Below are 22,474 nucleotides of genomic sequence, written 5' to 3' on the forward strand. Positions count from 1 at the left end.
GTAAGTGTCAACCCTATACCTCTCCCTCCCCTCTTTGCCTGCACCCCCGCGATACCCCTTTGTCTCCTCTCTGTTTATGCAGCCGCTCAGGCGAAACGTCGTCCCTTATTTTCGGTCACTGATTTTACAGAATTCGTCCTGGTGCCAGGTAGCTGTTTTTCTTTTATTATTTCAATACGCCTTCTTAATAGGATGTTTTGGCACTGTATAAAGGTATGATAATGAAAGTTGCTTAAAGTCTTGAAATGGTACTGAACTGCATCTCGTGATATATTATAAATTATAACTTTTAATTTAAATACTATTAACCCTACAAAACGAACAGAATACACAATTTACTTAAACTGTACTGCAGATTTGAAATAAAAAGTGCTCAATTTTGATTTCTTATGGACAATCCGGCCATATCGCCGCTATACTTACTCAACCTCGTATCTGTAACACTCATTTGATGACAAAAACACCCGTATTCCGAATGAAAGAAAAGCGACATTTCCATTAAATGATTGTTGCAGGTATGTATAGCGACGATATGTGTGTTTTTTCCGCTAATTTTGGCTGAAATCTACGAGTATATACATATATGCCTAAGTTGCTGTAACGAAATGTTGCAGTTTTGTCAAACATGATTAGGTATAATAAAGATGCTTTAATCTTGACCTTTGTCAAACCGGATAAATTAAATTTAGGAGACCTGTCCGCTAATTCGATTTAACTTTAAGCTTCTCAGTCTCGTATATTTAAGAGTGAGTTTTAGTCTTAAAGTTATTGTAATCCATAATTTTATTATGATACAAAACGGAATACTTAAAATGCGAAATTAAAAGCAGTGTTACGAGATTGCAAAAAGTTGCTACTCTTTAAAATTATGTATCTATTCATAATATGCAACTCAGTTAGTACCTAAGATTAATCCTGAACAATAACAGGCAAAGTTCATGTCTATTTGTTTTTATTCAACCAAAAAATAAGTGTACGATTACGTAACAGAGTTTCCATGCACTAACGCCGTGATTATTATGTTTGGTCAAGTATGATATTTGACAATTATTTCTTCAATAATTTAATTGTCTATTTGTTTTTATTGAACCAAAAAATAAGTGTACGATTACGTAAAAGAGTTTCCATGCACTAACGCCGTGATTATTTTGTTTGGTCAGTATGATATTTATGAATTATCTCTTCAATCATTATGAAATAAATAATAAACTTCGCTTAATCTTGAGTTTGCTAAAGGAGTCTAAACTGTTTTGTGAGAACTAAACAAGGCTTGTCTTTCGTTCATGTTGTATCTGTAATCAGAGCCAGCCCATCAAAAGCTAACCTCCGAACCTTTTGATTCATTAAATCCCGTGCCATACCTTTACAAAATTTGCATTGCCCTTCTAAATTGACTCCATTACTGAAGATTATCTGCTCACGAAGGCAGCTCAATTAAGGATCTTAGGAATTGTTCACTGAATCAATTTAAATGAATTAATTATCAAATAGAAGCTAGATTATCGCCACAGGGAATAAGCTTTTTTATCTGATGGAACTGGATTTAACAAAGGAACTTCTGAGAATCATTAAAAAGATCTATTTATTCCATAACTAGTTTTCTTCTGTGGCAGTAGTTGCGTGAAATGTATATTTCCAGTATGGAATTTACTGTTTAGAAAAAAAAAATGCAGTTTAGATAAGATATGGCCTTTTACATGATTCTATTGCGCTTTGATTATTTTGTATTTTGTAATTTAAAACAAGATATAAGTACTACGGCTGTGAATACTTAAAAACCATATATTTAATTAAATATTCGATGTTAAACTATTGCTTTTTCTGGAGAAGTTATAGTATTTTATGCAACCGTTGTTTAAGAGAGGTCAAAAAAGGCGAGTGGCGTGATGATTTGAGGCGAAGCCGAAAATTGTTAATAAAGACGCCACGAGTATTTTTTGACTCAGTTAAACAACGTTGCATACAATACTTTTTCTACGACCAAGCACTTATTTTGAAATAAAATTGTAAATTTAACAAATATTTTTAATTCAAGAAGTAGCAAAAAAAAGGCGGGCGGGAAAAGAATGAATGAATGAATGAATTAAAAAAAAAACATGTCTATGGTTCACTTATATGTCAGAGATGGGCATTTCTATTTAAAGTTGTACCATGATTATTTGGTACTTTTTCATGTAATTCTATGAGTAAATATATTGTAGTTTACCAAACACTAAAGAGAATCGTCATATTTTTAGGATAAACCAGTTAAAATTAATATTTAATAGGATGAGGGAGGTTTTTTGTGGTCCGTTTGGTTACAAATGGTTTTTGATGTAGTAAATAAAAGACATACTTGAAGCAAATGTTTTTATGTTCAAAGCTTAGAACTGTTAATAAACAAACTAAAAACAATCATCATTGACCGATTAAGAACAAACATTTTTCATAAAAGGGAACTTTAGGTGGTTTGGTTACGAGGTGACCCCAAATCGTACCTTATTTTTAGGTTTATTAAATAGTTATTGGTATTGCTGCCATGTGACGAATAACAATCATTAGAATTAACAAAACATGTGATTATTGTCAAAAAAATTAAATATTTTAGCTTTTAAACATTAAATAAACTATAAAAATACTTTTGATAACAAGGGGACATTTCCAAATGGACACCCATGTAACTTAATGGATAAAGTAAAGACGAGATTACAATAATCAAAAATTTACACAAATACTCAGTGAATAAAAAAAGGACTACAATATATGTACTAAAATCAGTAGATAGAGTTTTAAACATAAAAAAACTCAATATTACTTCATAAAATATTACTTATTAATTGCACATGAATTAAATAAGTACAGACAAAGTCACAGTAAAAACGACATATACTCAATGTGCGTGCGACTTTACCGTGTCCGTTTGGTTACATTTTTCTAGTCCAGCTATATGTTACGCTTCAAATTGTTACCAAACGGACGTAACGATTTGTCTGGACCAGAATTAAATATATTCAAAATAATACAAAACTAACCACAATATTCAACTTATTTACTTGACAAATAACTGTATGAGACATAGTTTTATTTAATATAAACAGTATTTCAGTTACTTAAGGTTTAAGCTGCATAAACTCTTGAACAAAACGGACAAAACATTGAGTAAAATTACATGTCAACACCAGCAGGTCACGATGGTCGCGATTTTGACCGTTTCAAATCAAATTTAACGTTTAAATAAGCTTTATCTATGGTCACAGGTTTGCCAGGATAAAATAAAACCTAAAATGTTGGTAAAAAATATTTCGCTACTTGGAAAAAACTGCGTAACCAACCCGGACTATGTCCGATTCGCTATTTCGGCGGGCAACGGTTTTATCGAATTTAAACCCTATTATTGATGTTTTCAAAGCGGTTTTTCATCAATTACGCATTTTTCAACATTTAAACTATGCCAGGAATGCATTACTTGGTGTTGCCATCATAGAAAAAATATGTGTAAAAGTCCATCAAAAGTTGAAATCGGTGAAGGGGACAGTACTACGGGGTGATTTTATCATATCTAAAAACCTGATTTTAAGTTAGAAAAAAGTGATTTATTGAGCATTAAACTTAATAAATGATGTGTCCATATAATATATTTCAATAAAAAACATCATTTGTCCAGTTAAAAAATTCGTCTTAAGAGTAAATCGCAAAAAATGCAAGGGGACATGCGAAAAACTCAAGGGTACAACTTTAAATAGAAATGCCCAGATGACATTTAAAATAAGGTTGGCAACACTGTATTTCATTCAATATTTTTTAAGTGGTCATTACACAAAGTATCGTAAAATCGCCAAAAAGATGTATGCATAAATTCTTTTTTGGAGAATAGACTACAGACTTGTCTTGACAACTATAAGAAATTAATATCAGATCAGGAATCGTATTCTAGTCGTTATAACAGGAATTTGATCTGGATTTATAGTGGATATGATCCGTCAGTGTCAAAAGAACATTTCTGGTTTGATCAAATGTTATTATAATCAGGATACGGCTACAGGTAGGTATCTCTTGGAGGTTAATTTCAATCATTGCACAATGTCAATATACTTAGGTGCCATAATTCATTTAGATGCACCTTGAAGATGTCTTACAATTAAGTATTCGTTATACCAAGTTCGCAAAAATCTTGAGGTTATTTCCTAAAGCGGAATGTTGTAATTGTATTGTATTTTAAATGTTTTTTATAACAATTACGTGCAAAACATCTTCAGATTAAATTCGGCCAAATAGCGTCGGGAAAAAGTCGAAAATAATTGCGGTACGCTTGAAAAAGAAGTTTAAAATGTTGGGAGCAAAAACTGTCGCCGTGGCCAGGTCGTTGACCTGCGCAGGATTTATTCGACGCGGGCGCAGACGATTCGTATCCTTGGATTTCTGGGCAATGGGGATTCGAATTTTAAATTTCGCCTCCGTAAGAATCGGGTCTGTGCGAATTTATATGAAGTTATTCATACACAGGCGTCGTTATTTACGCTGCTGGAATTTTTAAATTTAAAAAATATATTAAATACCTAGTCCAAAATATATTTCCTTACACCGCTGATTTCATAGATTGATCAATAACGTCAAAGAAATAGGAAACGCGGTTCTACACAATATTTTATAATCTCTAGTTTATAACCTATAGGAAATTTCCTTACTTGCATTAAATGCTTACTAGTCAGTAGTAAGTAGGTTCTCTTTAAGCTTGAATCATTAGTCACGTTAATCTTTACATACTAATCAAATATCGATTTACTTGGCCCTCCACATGCGTGTAATCACTCCATGTATATAATGCAATTATTTTATTAGCCTCCGAAGTCATTTATTTTAGATTAGATCAAGAAAAAAAATCTAACGGCGTGTTTATTACTCGTAAATTGCAAAAATGTTTGTTTTATGTTGCCACGTAAATTAAATAGGTTTTTTTTAGTGGCATTAAATTGTGATGAATGATTTATATTTACCTAAACTGTACAAAAACATAATACGATTATGAATCGTTAAGAGCCTGGAATTTCGCTGGACGTTGTCAAAACACGCTACAAGTCCGGATCTACAATACATTATATTTTTTTAATTAATGAATGTTTATCTCGGGGCAAGTTAGTCATAAATCTGGCGGGGGCGTGCTGGAACATCGAACATAAATGTTATGGAGCTCTTTCTAATTAAACTCAAGGCTGGCCCAGCTGGCTTAATGCACAAACTATGGCGATTTACTCATTCAGTTCAGTCGCAGTCCTAGATAGGTATCGTGAAGATACTATTATTATTGCGAGTCTATTGTACTGGTGAGAAAATGCCTGTTCCATTTCAGGCTACAGTGAAGATATATGTTTTATTTGATTTATTGTTATTAACCAAATTCGTATTCTGTTTTTTTTTATGACCGGATAATAATCGTCCCCTGTGTGTAACGTACTCATAACTTATTGAATAAATTTCAAGTACGTATTTTGTCTTAAGATGTTTACCACACCATGAATCTGGTTTTTGACCATAGCACGGTACTAAGTACCTAATAAACAAACATGCTACCACAACACAAGCCTTAATGAGCTGACTGTGGGACTAGGTTCACTTGTCGGATTATTTACTCTTGGTGCTTGATTGTTCGTGGCCTGTTAATTAAATAACTCAGAAATTTTACTACATCGGTAAACATGTTTAACCTATATAAATTTACCATATAACTAAACACTCACTCGAAAACAATGTGTACATATGTGAATTCTAAAATATACTTAAGTTTTTCCTTTAGACCACGCGCTGGGTGTACAATGTGATATAATTTTTAAGAGATATCTTCTCAAATCTAAAGATTTCATTTTCTATATCGGTTCCTTCGCTTACTTTATTGCTTTTGCAATTACAAAGTTGCATATTTGCCAATAACAAGGGTATATCTAGTTCAGTTCTTAAACAAGTGCTTATAAGAACTGATAGAGGGATGGTACGTTTCAGAAACTTTGTTTTGTCCTTGTTTTAATGAACATTGAAGGTAGCAAATGTTCATCGGTATTTTTTTTAAGTTTACCAAAGCAATAGAGGGACACTAGTTTGATTAGCGTTTTGAAGACTGTATCTGTTCACTGGTCCCAGGTGCAGGTTGTCCCAGTTTAGTGATAGTATTATTACTTGTATTATTTATGCACGCACAAAAGTATCCGCTATCTCTGTCGGACAATAGCGTTTCCCATAGACAAGTGCGCTAACGGTCGACGGCAATTCAGTGATTTAGAGGTAAGCGCGTTACAGCAGAATAATCGTGGTCGAAGCGGACGCGGCTCACACCATGCTGAAGGCTACTAGCCATTCTAGATGCCATCTAGAGTGAGGAAAGTTTGTATTAGTAATCAATATAAGTACATCGCACTTAAACACATTTAACTGAGTCGTTAGTAGTGTGTTCGACAGCTTGCTGCACGAGTATCTAAGTACCAGAGTCACACTTTGACAGTTGACCAGAGCCACCAGACCGGAGGACCAGAGGAGACCGAGTAATCTTATGTAACTTATGAAAATTTGATCTAATTTAGGTACCTCACAGCGAGTTTCACAAACGATTTGACTTCTCCTATCAGGTAATTTGCACATAGCAAAGCGCGGAGCACGTATTTAATATCAGTTTATTGAATACGCGCCAGTGCTGCAGTGTGTGTAGGTTGATTCACGAAAGCTGGCAGACTTCATATGAGAAATTTGACAGTTTAATATAAATTCGGATTGCAACTGCAGATGCATTACTGGTGCTGCTTTGCCGAGGGCGATATATTATCTGTAAATTTCCTTGATAAAATGAGCGACGGATTGAATGTCATATTAATCACGCCAGTAATGTGGCGGCGAACGTCAACCATTTTATGAATGAAATTGACAGGTACAGCATCAATGCCGCAGCAGTATACGTACCTACAATGTAGATTTAGTAATCATCAACGCACCTATCTTCCTTATGAACGTCATTAAGCGGGAAATCTTATATGTATTACACAGCAGTGTAATAGGCAGCCGTAGAACTCGCCTTGTTGTATAAATATTAGTGAAATGCAACGCATTGCGGTGAGATAGCAGTGCTTTATTAGCCGAGCCTTGATTTACCAGCGATGCTCCGACCTATGGCGTACGCAGTATATATTATAGCCTATTCAATATATATATTCAATATTTATAAATTTGTAAAAACAGGGAAACCCCAGATTTTTACAATGACAGCTTGTCTTTGTTGCCCAAAGCAATAAATGAAACGTAGTAATGCCTAAAAACGAAGTACTTGATACATATATTTTAAGTAAGTAAACACCGAAAGTTGACTCTTCTTAATTGTTGTAACATATTAAGAAGAGTCAACTTACATACCTACAACTTTTTGAAGTGCATATTATTTGCACTGCTCGGCAATACGGAAATAAATACGGAACCCTATTAAAAACGCCGAACGAATAATGCTTAATCGATTTGCCTGCCAAATTGCTTCAATTACATAATTCTACATATCAATGAATAAAGTCGCAATATTGCTGACTTAAAGCAATTTCAAATCTACAAGGCATTTAATACTTTAGGCAGTTAACTCACACGACGTTGTACTCGTATAAGAGTGGCGGTAGTAACAGCGTAAGCGCCTCTAGTGTTAGGACCTTTTTGTTTTGAACCTGTGTCTTATTGTGCGCGAGCGCTGCGTAGGGTTGGTCCGCGGATTGACTTACGCGAGGTGTTAATAAAGGGAATGTACAAGCATTACAGGCATGGGACCATATTGGAGATACATGGAGCACGGAGAAATGTAATCGTAATTATAGGAACGAGTTGTGTAGTCTGTCTGTTATTGATGAATTAGTGGTTTTAAAGTGTAGGCTACTTATACAAACCCACCAAATTTAGCAACTTAAACTTTTTGAATAAAAATATTAGAATTAATGAAATATGTGTTGTGTACCTACTGTAAAATAAGTAGTTACCTACATTTTAATTAAAATGTTGGCTTTCCGATATAAACGCAACCCGTTAATATTATTTATATCTACTACAAATATGAATCTCTGAAATTTTCATTAATGTACCTAGTATCGAAAGGAAATACATTTACCTAAGAAATTCTGAGCCGATAGCAGTGATTCCTCCTATTACACCAAATAGCAAATACGTTCAACTCAGTATTTACGTAGTGGGCTTAAAACCTGTGATGTGTTCACAAATAGGTATCAATAATATATATCAACAACCAAAATCGTGGTGGAATTCTCATTCTACGACCAAACTACGACCCCGCTAAGTGTACACGAAAAAAAAAACGTCTGAAAATACAATTAATAGCTCGACAGTAAACATAGACAACTGAGGGCCTACCGCGAACCACGTTCGACGTGTTGCCTCCCTGTCACACTTACGTACGAATTTACAAGTGTGACAGAGAGGCAACACGTCAAACGTGGATCGCGGTAGGCCCTCTGAATGATACAAACGCAATACCCATAGGTCAGAGTATATGCGCTTTTTGTCATTTTTTGGTGTGGCCGGTGCTTTATGCGTCGGCACAGGGCGGACACGCCATACATCAAAAATCATTTGCGTTTAATGTGTGCGCGGCACGTCTGTACAACCGTCATTGTGTATGTATGGGTAAGTCGCTTTACTGAGAGGACGCCAGAAGTCCGCCAGATTCATGTCACGGGGCGAGGTAATGCGAGTCGGGGCGGGGCGGTGCGTGGCCGTTCTGTATGATAATATGTACTATTACTTATTCTGTGGCGTCGGTGTGACAGGCAGCACTGCAGCGGTGCATCAAAGCCGCTCCGCTCGAATCGGCCCGTTTAATTGATCCCAGTATTTTATTGCGCTGCGTTTATAACCCTTTCGGGAGTCCAATGTTACTCGGACATAATTTGTCCAAATTTTATTTTTATCTTAACTTTCAAGACCTCAAGAATATTTAACCTTTTAAACGCATAACTATTTAAATATTTGGATTAAAATTGTCGTGAGTCATACTAACATTAAATTAGTAATTACGGATTAACGGTACCTATGGTAGTGGTAACAATTCAATTGAAGAACAAAAAGGCGAAGACTGGTGTTGAAGTAATTCAATGAGCGTTTAAAAATATTAGTTATTACAGCAATTTGTACCTATAATTGGAATTTTCATACTAAGGTAGGTACCTACCTAGCGTGTATTAGGACAGAAAGGCGTGAGTATGTCATAAGAATATTGAATGCCAGTAAAGGCTGGGGGAAGGCCGCCAATCACGGGATCGTGATCGCAGCAGACAATGGACGATTACGGATCTGTGCATAGAAGCATCCTTGTGGTGTAATAAAGGCGCTGATGCGAAATATCGCCAAAAATCTTAGATATATACTTGATATTATGTAGATACGTTTTTAATTATCTAAATAGAACAGTATAACATGTATTACGGTCAAGTAATTTAATTTCAGTACCATTTCGTACCTTGTCACAGTGACAATAGTCTGAGATCCCTATAGCGACTTTCATATTGAGCATATCGAATTATTTATCAATCATAGTCAAAAACTCGTTTAAGCTGGAAGGCTGAAGATTATGTAGGAATCAGTAATTTAACTTACATTAATCGATCATATAGGTACTGTTGCATACATGTTACTTTCTTATTTAAAATCAATAACAAAAACCTTAAGAAATAAATGTTATTTTTTGGAATTTAATGAAAATAATAGGTAATTCAGTTCAAAGTAGGAAAATTTTATTGATTTAAGTGAGTAAGCTTGGGTTTGCTTCAATTTATTCTTTAGAGCAGCCATACATTATCGTATAACGAAAATAGGAAGCGTAGAATTTTACTCTTTAGTTGAGCTATTCCGATGAACCATCAACTCAAATGAGGTTGGACGCCGGCGCTCCTGCCTTACCTCCACTCCCAGTGGCACGAGCTCAATAAATTTGTTCAACGAAATGAAGCCATAAGGTTATTCGACTCCACAGAAGCTCTGTTTCTGCATTAATGTTGACTCTATCCTTAAGTAGTTTTCGATGTAAGTAACCCTAAACGTCTCTGTTAGCTTTCTTTTCGAGGAATGTTATCGGATCACTAATATTAATATTACTTTTTTCTCAAAATTTGATATTTAATATGTGTCATTGATTATAGAAAGTTAAAATAAATAGAATGAAAACCATATCAGTTATCACGAGCAAATGCATACCTATAATATAATTTTCCATACAAACCTGTCTGTCTAGGTCTTACACAAGAAAGGCAAGGTATATTTATATGTCGTATGCTATTAGTGCCTGTCATATGTTAGAATTATCACGATGTTATTTACCCATAAATGGTTTTTGCATTATAATTCGCTTTTTATATTACTTAGATCGTTAAACCTTTCAAGCACAGCCTCGACAGAGATTTGAAAATCCATGTTCCACCTTCCCAATAGAAATTACAATTTGCACTTACCTCTTTCTGCGACAGTAGCTTTCAAAGTCCCGACAACATGGCCAATCTTGGCATCTTCTTTAACGTGGAAGTTGTATCGCGGTTTATCAAACAGTGCCGAACTAACTCCGGCATGCATCACAATGATGTGCACCGCGGCTGTCTGCGGAGCACCCAAACCTCCCCCGTCAGTCGCAGACACCTCCAAGTCAAATTTTCCATTCGCCCTAATTAATGACGGCTTGGTAACGAACATTTCTCCCGTTGATCTGTCAATTCTAAAGGCGTCATTGTCGTTTCCGTTCACGATTCTGTAGGTTATAGCTCCGTTTCGGCCAGAGTCCGCATCTGTAGCGGTCACAGCGACAATAGGCTCAAAAGATGATATTCTTCCTTCCTTCAACGAGACGTTGTAGTCCTTAACAGTGAATGCGGGGACGTTGTCGTTCGTATCGAGTACTTGGATCTTCACCACGGCGGTTGTGGACAGGCCCCCTGTGAATAAATAAATAATTGGTCCCTTGATTGTTTGAGTATTGTTGTAATGCTATGTTTAATTGACAGCGGCTTGATTTATGCCGATGTCAACGTGCTGTACGATACTAAAATCATTTGCTTTTGTTTTGCAAGTGTTACATTAGCATTTATAGTCATAATAACTGTTTTATTTATGGATGTGTTATGAAAAGCAACAATGTAGTACCTTCTTCATCTAGGCATGTACTGATAGTACTGTATTAGTTGTATAATTCTGTTGAAACATCACACACGTATACATATTGTAATAAAGAAATGTTCATTTCTATACAAAATATGTAGTGAGGTAGGGTGAATGTAAATTGTTGATTTAAAAACACTTAAAACTATCAAGTAAGAGTTTTAAGATTGAAATCGCCAAGTAGGAATTAAATTATGTGTTTAAAAAAACAAGAACTGCAGTGCAATTGAAAACAAAAAGTCTTGAAGACCCTACAAAATTTCCGCCATGGCATTAAATTCAGGATAGTGTTTATCTACTTAAGACTGAGAATTTCCAAATTCCAGTTCTCAGGCCGTCGGCAACATAAAGTGAGACGAGAGGAAACAAAAAGAGTGATAGTTGGTTCAACGATAAATCAGCGGATGCCTGACACTTGCGGAATTTAATTTCGCGGACGAGTGTATTTTGACCAACGCGCTTTGAGGATCGATCGTTAGTGTAAGTGGGGAAATGACTTAATTATCAACTCCACCGCACAATTGCACGGTTTACAATTTTAGGATAGCTTCGTAAATACACTCACGACCAAATACAACGGCTATAATAATGTGTCTAGATAGTCTGTAAACAAGGAACTCGTTGTATTTATCTGACGGTTTCAAGCTATAGTTACCATCATTGTCGGTTGTGGGTAAAGTTAATTTCTTGCTTGACTTACATAAAATGTTTACTTTGTTAGACAACACGGTCAACCTAATTTAGGTTGGGACTTGGCACTAGACTAATTCCTGTTACTTCGGTTTCTAATAGTTTACTTCATATACAATAAGTTTAAAACATATTTAAAAAACCTTTTATTCTTTTACCCAGCCAAGGGCGATAATGCCCTTAATCCATTAATTAATCTTACTACACACAAACACTGGACCTTTGGTCGGTGTAATAACATCTTTATTCAACAGTTTATAAATACACAGTATGCTTAGGCAAAGTCAGTCGGTGGCATCTTAGCTAGGTTTTTTAACAACAACCAGACAAAAACTTTACATCTTTATATGATTCTACTTTTATCGTAACATTCACAATTTAGGGCTAATATAAAGCGGGTTAATGATGAATGCACTATGTAACAATGTTATCTAGGCAACATTCGATTCTGCTACTGTAGATGCATAGGTCCAGCATTACTGCACGAAATATTAAAACGAATGTTACAAACGAAATACTATTTATTGTTTCTCTATCACTCTTCCATATTACATAGTGTGATAGAGACAGATAGCGTTTCGTTTATCTGGCCCTCTGAGGAAAATAAGCAACCAGCGCAACTCGATAGCAAACCACGAAGTGTAATTGTTGCCGAACGGACAGACTGTAAAAATCACACTTACCTCTATCAGTAGCAATAACAGGGAACTCGAAATCAGTGTTAGCCTCGTAATCTAAGGGTGCGGCCACACAGAGCTCGCCGCTGTCCGGCTTCACGTAGAACTGCGGCCGCGCGAGCGCGTCGCCTAGCGTGTAGTTCACAATAGCGTTCACTCCGCAGTCTGGGTCGATTGCTGATATCTGAGGACAAAATACCATTATTATTATTACAATTTGAGTAAAGTACACATAGCAGTAAACAGGTCCTGTAAAATACATAACATTCTTACATCGCGAAATCCTCTAACTATTATGAAAAGCCTTATCACGCATGCGTCCTCATTTCATCATGCACCTAATTGTGCTCCTCAGTAGCACTAAAGATTTCACGATTAATCGAACACTAAGCCGCTCGTTTACCTCCATTGCCAAACACAATGGCATCAACTCTAGAGTTGACAAATATCTTTAATGCCTAGTACCGTAGGACTATCAATTCTCGCGTATCAGCCTAGGAGCCAGGACTAATTGCCTAGGAACCTATACCTATCTGATTGTCTGGGTAATTAATTAGCAACATTTAATTCTATTTGATCTGTGTGGTCGTCGGATAAAGGTGTGGGTAAATGTAATTTAACATGTTCTTGTTATGCACTATAAGTACGAATATTTATTATCCTTGGCGCCATGCAAAATTATTACCTAAGGATTTTAACCAATAACATTGAAATCTTTCAATCATTGAACCGCAAGAATACAGAAAACATCTTTTTACAGTAAATATATTACCATCTAGAATATATAAACCATAAAAGCTTAGATGTTTAGAGTAGATATGTACTAGTAATCTACTTACATAACAAAAACTAATAATGAGGAGCTAAATAAATTACCAAACAATTAAAATCTAAAATAAAACATGTAAAAGATAAGAACGATAAAGTAGGTGTTGATACTAAAACCAAAAACGCTTGGGTAATTAGTAAGAAATCATCTTATTCTCTTTATCTTCCACATATTATGGACGTGACAACGACGCTTGATTAATTGCATTGCCGTCCAAAGCAAAGATAAATGGTGAAGAAACGGAAACGCAAGCGAACAAGATCTTGCCAACGAATTCACAACCTAATACAAAGGACACACAGTTTCTTCTTCTGTAAGAGTTTGCAAGCTTTAACTATGTTAGTCTTGCCAATATGAAGTGTAATTTTGTTCTTGTCTTCATTTAGGAGGCAACACTGGCCATTGGTAAAAACACCATTTATTCACATTAACTTTGAACGTGTATTAAATTGCTCAATGTCCATTTTATCTACGTTGATTATTACTTCATTCGATGGTACTTACATACATACGTTCCAGAATTTAGTTTTTTTTGTACATTGAGAATTAGACACATAAAATTACTGTGGGCGTACAATAGTAGATACTAAGTAATTAGTCTTCTTTTAAGTTAAACTCGCCAGTGCAATCTAATGATGAGTAACATGTGGCTGTAACTACTGTACTAAATAATAATTCAGAAGGAATATAAAGACGAAAATACTTTTTTTGAGAATTTAGCTGTAGATTGAAATAAAAAATGTCGTATGCAAAATTTTATTTTCATATTTTTTGTTGAAATTCAGTTGAAAAATACCTGAATTCAACACAATTACTTACGTCCAAAAGTAGTTTTAAGCACGCTACGAAATTCCGAGAAACATTTCGTACAATGCCGAATGCTCCAATCAGATGCGGTTTACTTTATTATTATAGGTTCGATTCGAGTGCCCTGATGGATACGTATCGTTTCAACATTAAATTTACTACAGTTGAAATCGTATTAATGACAGTAGATCTCGTATAAATATAAACTTTCTCGCTTTACATTCAATAAAACAGTCATGGTTTACTTAGAGTGGTAATAAACTCATAAAAATTTAAATAAATGGCAAAGGCCATCAACAAAATGGTTTCTCTTTATTAATGATGTACAACTTACTTGACAAAGGTTGTTCTAACCGATGCGCAGGTAGAGGACAACCCTTGTTCGTTCCATATTATATAGATTATTTTTAAACAACTAATTTGCTAGTACATTAAACCGCGTAAGACCCGAAACTCCAACTTTCCACAACTGTATTAAATGAGTATGATAAGCAACGAGTTTAAACCACACACGATGTTTCAATAATCAGCGTTAATTACTTTAATCTTACACATTTATACGTTCGAAATGATAAGTTTCAAAATTACATGCAACTTTTGAAATCCGACGTTGAAACTATTGGCAAGGTGCGAAGTCGGTGGAGGGGGAAGTGGCGCTGATCGTCACAAACACAGCTAATCTTATGGAATGTCCGCCATTAGTACTAGCGGCAGCCGCTTGAACTAATTTTACTCCATAAGATTTAACGCGGAAAGTCCGCCAAAATGAGGGCAGCACCAGTCGTGCACCTAGCGAATACACTCGTAGCAGATATGAGGCCCTATGTTATAGTATTTTATACAATCGTGATATAATGGAGAGCTTTTCAGTCGAGTACCGTGTTTAGGCAACGAAGCTTGCTGAGTTGCCTAAGGAAGGTACGAGATTGAAAAGCTTGATTGTATCACTATTGTATACAATACTTTTTCAACGAGTCAACAAAAAAAATACTTAAAACTAGTAGAAGAACCATACATGTAGGTAAAAAAACCAAAAGTATACAGCTAAGATGCGCGAGCAGCCGCGATACCTTCATACTCGTACGCGACCCGGCCCCCGCGCCCCGCGCCCCGCGCCCCCGGCCGGTTGGTCAACAACACCTTCTCGTAACTCATGAGGCCCTGGTACTTCATCCGCGTTTTCGATTGGTCAATTTCACTAAACTGTATCGAAATAAATATTATAGTTGCCTAAACAGTATCGAAATGAATATTATAGTTGCCTAAACAGTATCGAAATGAATATTATAGTCGAGTTGGGGTCCCATAGTGAAAAAAGTATGCGTTTTCACTTTGGTATACGAAGTCTTAATTCAAGCATTGCAGTCGAAGAGTAGAAAAAAATTATAATAAACTTCTTTGGCAAAAGAAAATAGACACCATTAATCTCTAATCTTTCCCAAAACACTATTTTCGTATTAGTCTAAATGTGTTAAGTACAAACATACCAAGTGAATGGCTTTCTTAAATTTGCGACTAAATATGTACATTGTTTTGCAAGATTGAAAGTCAATGACACGGAAAATAATCTTAAAAAAAAATATTTCTAACTAAGAGATCAATGGAATAAATCATCAACTTTGAATATGACTGCTGATAGTAGCGAGCGGTCAAAGTCGATGAAATACTAAAGCTGTTTTACATTTAAATTTCCAAGCGCCCTGAAACTGGTATAATATCGGCTACCTCAGTATAGAGATAAGAGTGGTCAGAATGAGATTTATTACTCACTCTCACTTACATCTTAGTACTTAATACGTTTAAAGTGTTACTTTAAAATTGTCGCGTCTCAATTAGGCAGATTTAATGGGGTCGGTAATATTTTTTTCGCATGATTTTTTTGAGATTAGCACTCGGACGGCTGCGATAAAGCCTTTTTGGGAGCGACAAAGGAAAGAGTAATGAAGTTTATATTATAATGTTCGTTTACATGTATCTTATTTTACAGAGGTTGACGTCTCATTTTGACAAGAGAGGTGTTAATCAATTTCCTTTAATGACTAAGTCTAAGTAGTCAAGACTAATAAATATTTTGTTTGTTTTCCCAGTGCAAACAATAGCAGCTTCAGATTTTTCTTGGTTTGGGAATTGTTTTAACTTTTGATATTGAATACAAGATATGTTGAAAGAATACCTTAAATCTTGGTAACTGACAACGTCCAGTTAAAACTGTATCAATAAATAACGAAAATAACAATTGCACGTTTACATAAAACCAGTATTCAGAACGTCAAAATCGAATTTAAATTCAAGATGCATCCGAACTCGGGTCTCATCTAAATAAAGCGAACAGCTGCCTTGTTTACTTGAAACAAAAAACGTAAAATAAAATGATTTGTAAGAAAAATAATAAAGATTCTTACTCAGTTCGGGCATTGCTAAAGGACATTGTAATTCAAACTGATTGGCACACAATAATGGTATCAAAGGTAAGCCATTTAAAAATTGTCTGAATTAAAAAGAAAAAGGTAGAGTCGACAGAAGAGCAAATAAAACTGAAGAGGACAATACCTGGGCCGGACTGCGAAGGATTTGTAGTGTCATTAGTTGAACAGCTTCTGATAGCTACGAGCTAAAAGAGACCGTATCTCGTACCGTGACGGACTAAAATGAGTTTAGAAATGCTACTGGGTAATTAAAAAATGATTCGGAATTGTGACCCCATTCGTAGTTTTCTCTTTTTATATAGGAGATGTTATTGATAAAGTCAAAAATAAAGCTGTTTAATTTCATTTAAATCCCTAAGTCGTAATGTACATAAACAATTACACAATTACGACAATTTATCTACTAAAATGTAATTGCATCTCTACTTAGTTTCTTATTGACTATTGTGTTTGAAAGAAATTGCAATTTTAAGGGCAGTAACCTCATAGCCTTTCTTTTTCTTTTTTGAAATTAAAAATAGCACATGTATGAACGCCATAGATGAATGGTGGGTTGAAAATAAATATCTTGAACTGTTTGTACCTTTACAGTATCGCATTTCTTTAATTGATTGTACATCGCCGGAGCCGAGGCTGACCTTTGCATTCCTGCTTCCTTTTGTTCATTAGCTGTGTCAATGTAATGCACAATTTATTTTACTTTTCGAATTAAATACTGCTACCTTTAGTACTGGATTTTGTTTCAACGGGTGCAGGAGACTTGACGGGAATTTTATTGTTTCTTACGTTACTTGTTTCTTCGTAAGGAATGTGTTTGGGGTTTCACTTTTACTTTTTTAAAGTCAATATTCCTTCTTCTGGAAGTTTGATTCTGTAACGAAAACCATTTTACTTAAGTTATGTGTTTCCCAACGATAAATCACTTCTCTATGCTTATTCACTTTTATAGGCACTTAAACTCATATAAATCTAAATCAATCCATCCTTCAAGAAATCCAATCTTCGTGTATCCAATATGTATAAAGTATTATATCACCCGAGGTAATGCTTAGCTCTATAAAGCGACACTTGAGATGTGGTGACTCTACAGGCAAACTTGCCTTCAGTGCTTACAAACTTCACGAGGTAAAATTACTAACTGTTATTACAATACGCTAAAGTTCATTTTACTTTGTAACTAAGTGAACGAGGCCTGCAAATTGATGGACGGAGTGTGAGCTTCTGGGAATGTCATCTTCTAATACAATATGACCACAATATGTGTTAAACGACTTTGAACCTTAAATAAGTAAAAGTTCAATGCAATTCAGTGGAAAGTTGATAATTATAAGCTTGTTTAATGTTTTATGCATCTATGTTACAACAAGTAATAGTTTTTGCAATTTGTCGTTGATGTAATATATATCTTAAATGGTCTTCAGATGTTCGTTGCATTGATTGATTTGTTTCTATCATCTTTATTTATGATACATGCCCATGTGTTTTTATCGTCAAGAAATGGAAACATACCAAGAGATATATTTCATCAAATCGACGGTCTCTTAAATTTACATTATAATAGGTCTACAAATTAGGTACACCTTATTCTGACTTGCGAATCTAATCTATCTATCTAATCTAATACCTTTAAACGAGCAATTCTTGTTTATTTATTTATTAAATTTATTTATATATATATATTTTGGGGATCTCGGAAACGGAAACGATTTCGATGAAAAATCGATCTAGCATAGTCTTATCTCTGAAAAAACGCGCATTTTTGAGTCTTTATATGTTTCCGAGCAAAGCTCGGTCTCCCAGATATTGTAGGTAATATGATGTTTTGATTGAATCTTTAATTTAGATCTATTATGCTATAACCTATCTATATCAGCATTAAATGAAAACTGCACTTGTGCTGATAATAATTCAATGACATTTAACTCTTTGTGTAATACCTATTTTTGTTGCCATATTTATTACGTACTGCCTTAAATCGTGCCTGCCTTAAAATGGCTCATAATTATTGAACAAAGAATCAACCCACTTTACTTATTTCATGCATTTATGATTCCAGTGTTGCACCGGTTTGTAAGCCCTATGTCCACTCCATTAAAAAAAATAGAATAGGTCAATAATTAATAGAATAGGTGAATAAAATGTATTATATATATGTATAATAGATACACATGATACGGGAATGATTTTCACACGTCACTGAGATATAAATACGTATAAGTACATATGCATGTATGGAATGGCACATTTAGGAAAGAGTAATACAAAAGTACTTTTGTGTGTAGTAAAATTTTATGACATTCCGACAAACAGACAGTCGTAGAGAGTAGAATGCCTTGGGCTCTAAGAAATAATGAATTTAACAGTTTCAGTAACCTAGAGAATTGCAAGTGCTTACTGTTCCATCATTTAAGTCTCGACTCATCCCTTTCAACCTAAAACCAATGTTTAATGTTCCATTGTTGTTGAACAACTATAGTTTGACTTGGTACGAGCTAAAACGGGTACCTAAAGGCATCCTGTGTATTTATTTGCGTCTGTCTTTCACATGCTTTATTAGTGTAGTTGTCAAGAGTTGAACATAATTCTAAAACTTGAAGTTTAGCAAATTCAATAAATAATACTGGACTATGCTCACGAAAGTCAAGCCGCCTGGCGCCTAAGGGAGACTTTAATTAATTCTTTGATCTTTGACAAATGACATGTCATAGTATAAAAACATGACCAGCACAGCGCTGTGATTTAAATGTGATCTCCATAAGTTGACTACAACAATATGTATGACTAAAAGAGCATTTAACGTCAGATGGTTATGGGCTACGAGACATCAGTAATTAAGACATTTTCACTTAAGTATAAATAAATAGGTGTGGATTTATAAACTTTCAAATGAATATAGATTTATAAATTTATATTCAATTATTCTTCGAGATGTGCGTGAAAGGATATTTGTATTGTGTTGTCCGCGCCAAGTGTGACGGATTTCTGTTTGAACGGTGTCTTGGGTCTCTCGAGCCGACAGATGTCAGTATTTGCGGAAGGTCACCCGATACGCTGCGGTCGCGAGTACATGCTCTTGCGCACCCCTTGGGTAGTGACTGCGCTTTCGATTTACTTTTGTTTAAAAACTTACCACGTTTAGTCGTTTTTGTAATCAAACCCTTCATGCTTAGCTGATTAGAAGTATGGGATCCTTCTAATATGAGACTAGTGGTTGCAATTAACCTATGCATAATTAAAAATACCATCGACTTATTTAAATCTAGGTGAATCTAATATCGAGTATCCTGAAGGAATGAAAGCAATAGTAGTTTGTATAACTAAATATACTTTCAAGGTTCAGTTCATTCACGAGGGAAATTTGAGCAATTAGGAATATTATATCCTGTATATGATCAATTCAATACTCCTCCTTTCCTTAGGTATGCATAACACATGCTGATTTTATCCTGTAAGTGCGAGTCATGTCTTAAATACTTTGGCGAGCACGCGTTAGCCCTTTGATTGAGGATTGGCGGGCCACGGATCGGATTTCACTTTAGGACGCGTTGACGTGTGACCGAAATAAAAGGCAATTCCGTTTTATTCTTATTTCTTAATTTAATCCAAATGTTACAAACATGATATTTAACCGGAGGTCAATAACCGTGAAAATGAAATCATTTTAGTTTTATTCGTATGCTCTACAATACAAAGAGCTCAGTTCAATTAAACAAAATATATTCAGAATATTTTTTTAAATATTTGTGTGCAAGTCAACTGTCGTTCTCGCCAATAAAATCATTGGGAAATGTTTCCACATACAAATGGTGTACAATCCAGCGAATGACACATAATAATACGTTCTTTAAATGGAGACGAATCTTCTACATTTTATTTTAAAAACGGCTACCTTGATGTCTTACTTATTTTAATAACGGAAAGATACATCTTTCGTCAATACTTCTATTCTTCGATAAAGGTGACATTATATATTACTCCGCCGCGGTTGTAAATAATGAAGATCATAATTCGGTTTCCCTAAGATATTCCGGACACGGCCCACATAGACTCCATTCCGTCAATTTGACATAGTGTATCAACATAACGGTGGCCACCGCCGCCATTAGCGAAATTGGACGAGTAATGAATCTCAAAAGTGAGACTGTCTAATTGAAGATTCCATTTCTCAAATTGCTCCGTGGGTCCAAGTCAAATGCAAGTTTTTAGAAATTGCTGCATTTTAACTGCTGACATCGCATGGAATAATATCATTAGTCAATATAGCAGATAAAAACGTTGACCAATGCTGCAACATGTACGTCGTACATGAAGTGTCAAAAAATGGAGGGAACAAGTTTTTTTTAAAGGGCTAATCGTAAAATTTGCTCGGGGTAACTCCAAGGCTTACTACTAAACCCGCGTTTACGGTATGTATGTACGTTTATTACTTTGGCATGCACTGTATCTTTTTTAATTTTACGTATCTTTTTAAAATTAATTGCTCACAAGCTAACTATTGTTACCTAGTTACGTACGCCGTATCAATCCTTCTCAGTAATAAATTCTAACCCTAATCCAACAAACGAAATCCGCTACCGCCTCTCAACTTGAACCAGACTTCTACGAAATTATGGCTACGCCAAACGACATAAGTGCTGCGGAACCTCAATGTATTTACACCGTTACAAACTAGCGCAATGATACGGTTGATACCCGTTCTGTGGGAGCGCTACGAATAGTTGGGTGCTATTAAATACAGATTCTCTGACCTTTACTCCGGGTTTAACAGTTAACCGACGTTTTAACCGAAATTGGGTTTTGATGGTTACACCTCTATTGTGATACGCGTTGATGAAAGGTAATGACAAGAAACCACGCTCGTGAAATAGTGCTGTTTATTCCCAGAAACTTCTGATCAATCCCAGCCAGCTTTATTCATAGAAATACGAGTACATATCGAAAAATGTAACGAAATAAATCTGTGTACGATGGAAAGATTAGCTTCAATATTAGACCTGGATTTCATGGAAATATATTTAGATACCTAATTATATAATTATAAACTTCCATCTGTTTTCTCATGTGGCATCTTCTAGGAAGAACAGGCCACTAGAATCCTAAATAGCTTTCATTCAATGCAAATAATTAATCAAACTTGGAAACATCTATGTAGGTAGCTAGAATCTATTTTAAGGATTAAATGTGTCTAAAACAAGTTCCTATCTATTTTATAAGTATAATAATTGTTCGTAGCTTTTCGAAACGAAATCGCCCTGAGAAGAGCATTAAACTATCTAAACTAATATATTTGCATGTAAGTACCGACACCTAAGTAGTAGCAACCTGCTAATACAACCCAGGTTCTTGAAAGCGTCAATTGAAACATGTATAATAAAAGAGACCTGTAGAAAACGGAGTAAATAGCAGAAAGTCATATTAAATTATCATGATCATTAAGTTAGGTTTTATCATTACGCAAGTGAGGTGTTAGCATACTGTCTCTTACTTGCATCGCGGATACTTGCTGCAGGATTGTGAAAGGGCGTCTGGTAAAAGCCAATGAGAACATTGGCTATAAATCCATTTTAAATGCGAGAGTTACTAAGTCTGTTTGTGTAAATAAATGTCTGGTGCTTTTTCGCGGCTGTGTGACTAAATCGAGATTGCGGGGGAGTTATTAACTTGATAGAAAAGTTATATGCTTACATTTTTTTAATAATACTATTGATAATTGGGAACATTACGCACGGATGCTAAAATTGTTCGATTCCTAAAACATGAGCATGAGGTTATAATATTTGCACACGTTCTTACTCTATAACAATATAGTTGTGCTCAAACAATTTTAACCACCTTCAACTTAGCTATTTTTTTACAAAAAAAGTCGCTTTATTTCCGTCGTCAACTTATGCACATCA

At 35.1% G+C, this 22,474-nt stretch overlaps 1 protein-coding gene across 1 annotated transcript in view; it reads right to left on the reverse strand.

Moving 5' to 3' along the window:
- Positions 1 to 22,474, reverse strand: part of LOC134648811 (protein dachsous) — a 337,964-nt gene that overhangs the window by 16,849 nt on the left and 298,641 nt on the right. Inside the window, exons 3-4 of the mRNA XM_063503378.1 lie at positions 12,522 to 12,699; positions 10,452 to 10,925 (exon numbers count right to left, since the gene is read on the reverse strand). Of these exons, the coding sequence (XP_063359448.1) occupies positions 10,452 to 10,925; positions 12,522 to 12,699 (652 nt within the window). The remainder of the gene's footprint in view (positions 1 to 10,451; positions 10,926 to 12,521; positions 12,700 to 22,474) is intronic.

The sequence above is a fragment of the Cydia amplana genome, chromosome 1 (assembly GCF_948474715.1).
Source record: "Cydia amplana chromosome 1, ilCydAmpl1.1, whole genome shotgun sequence".
Taxonomy (NCBI): Eukaryota; Metazoa; Arthropoda; class Insecta; order Lepidoptera; family Tortricidae; genus Cydia; species Cydia amplana.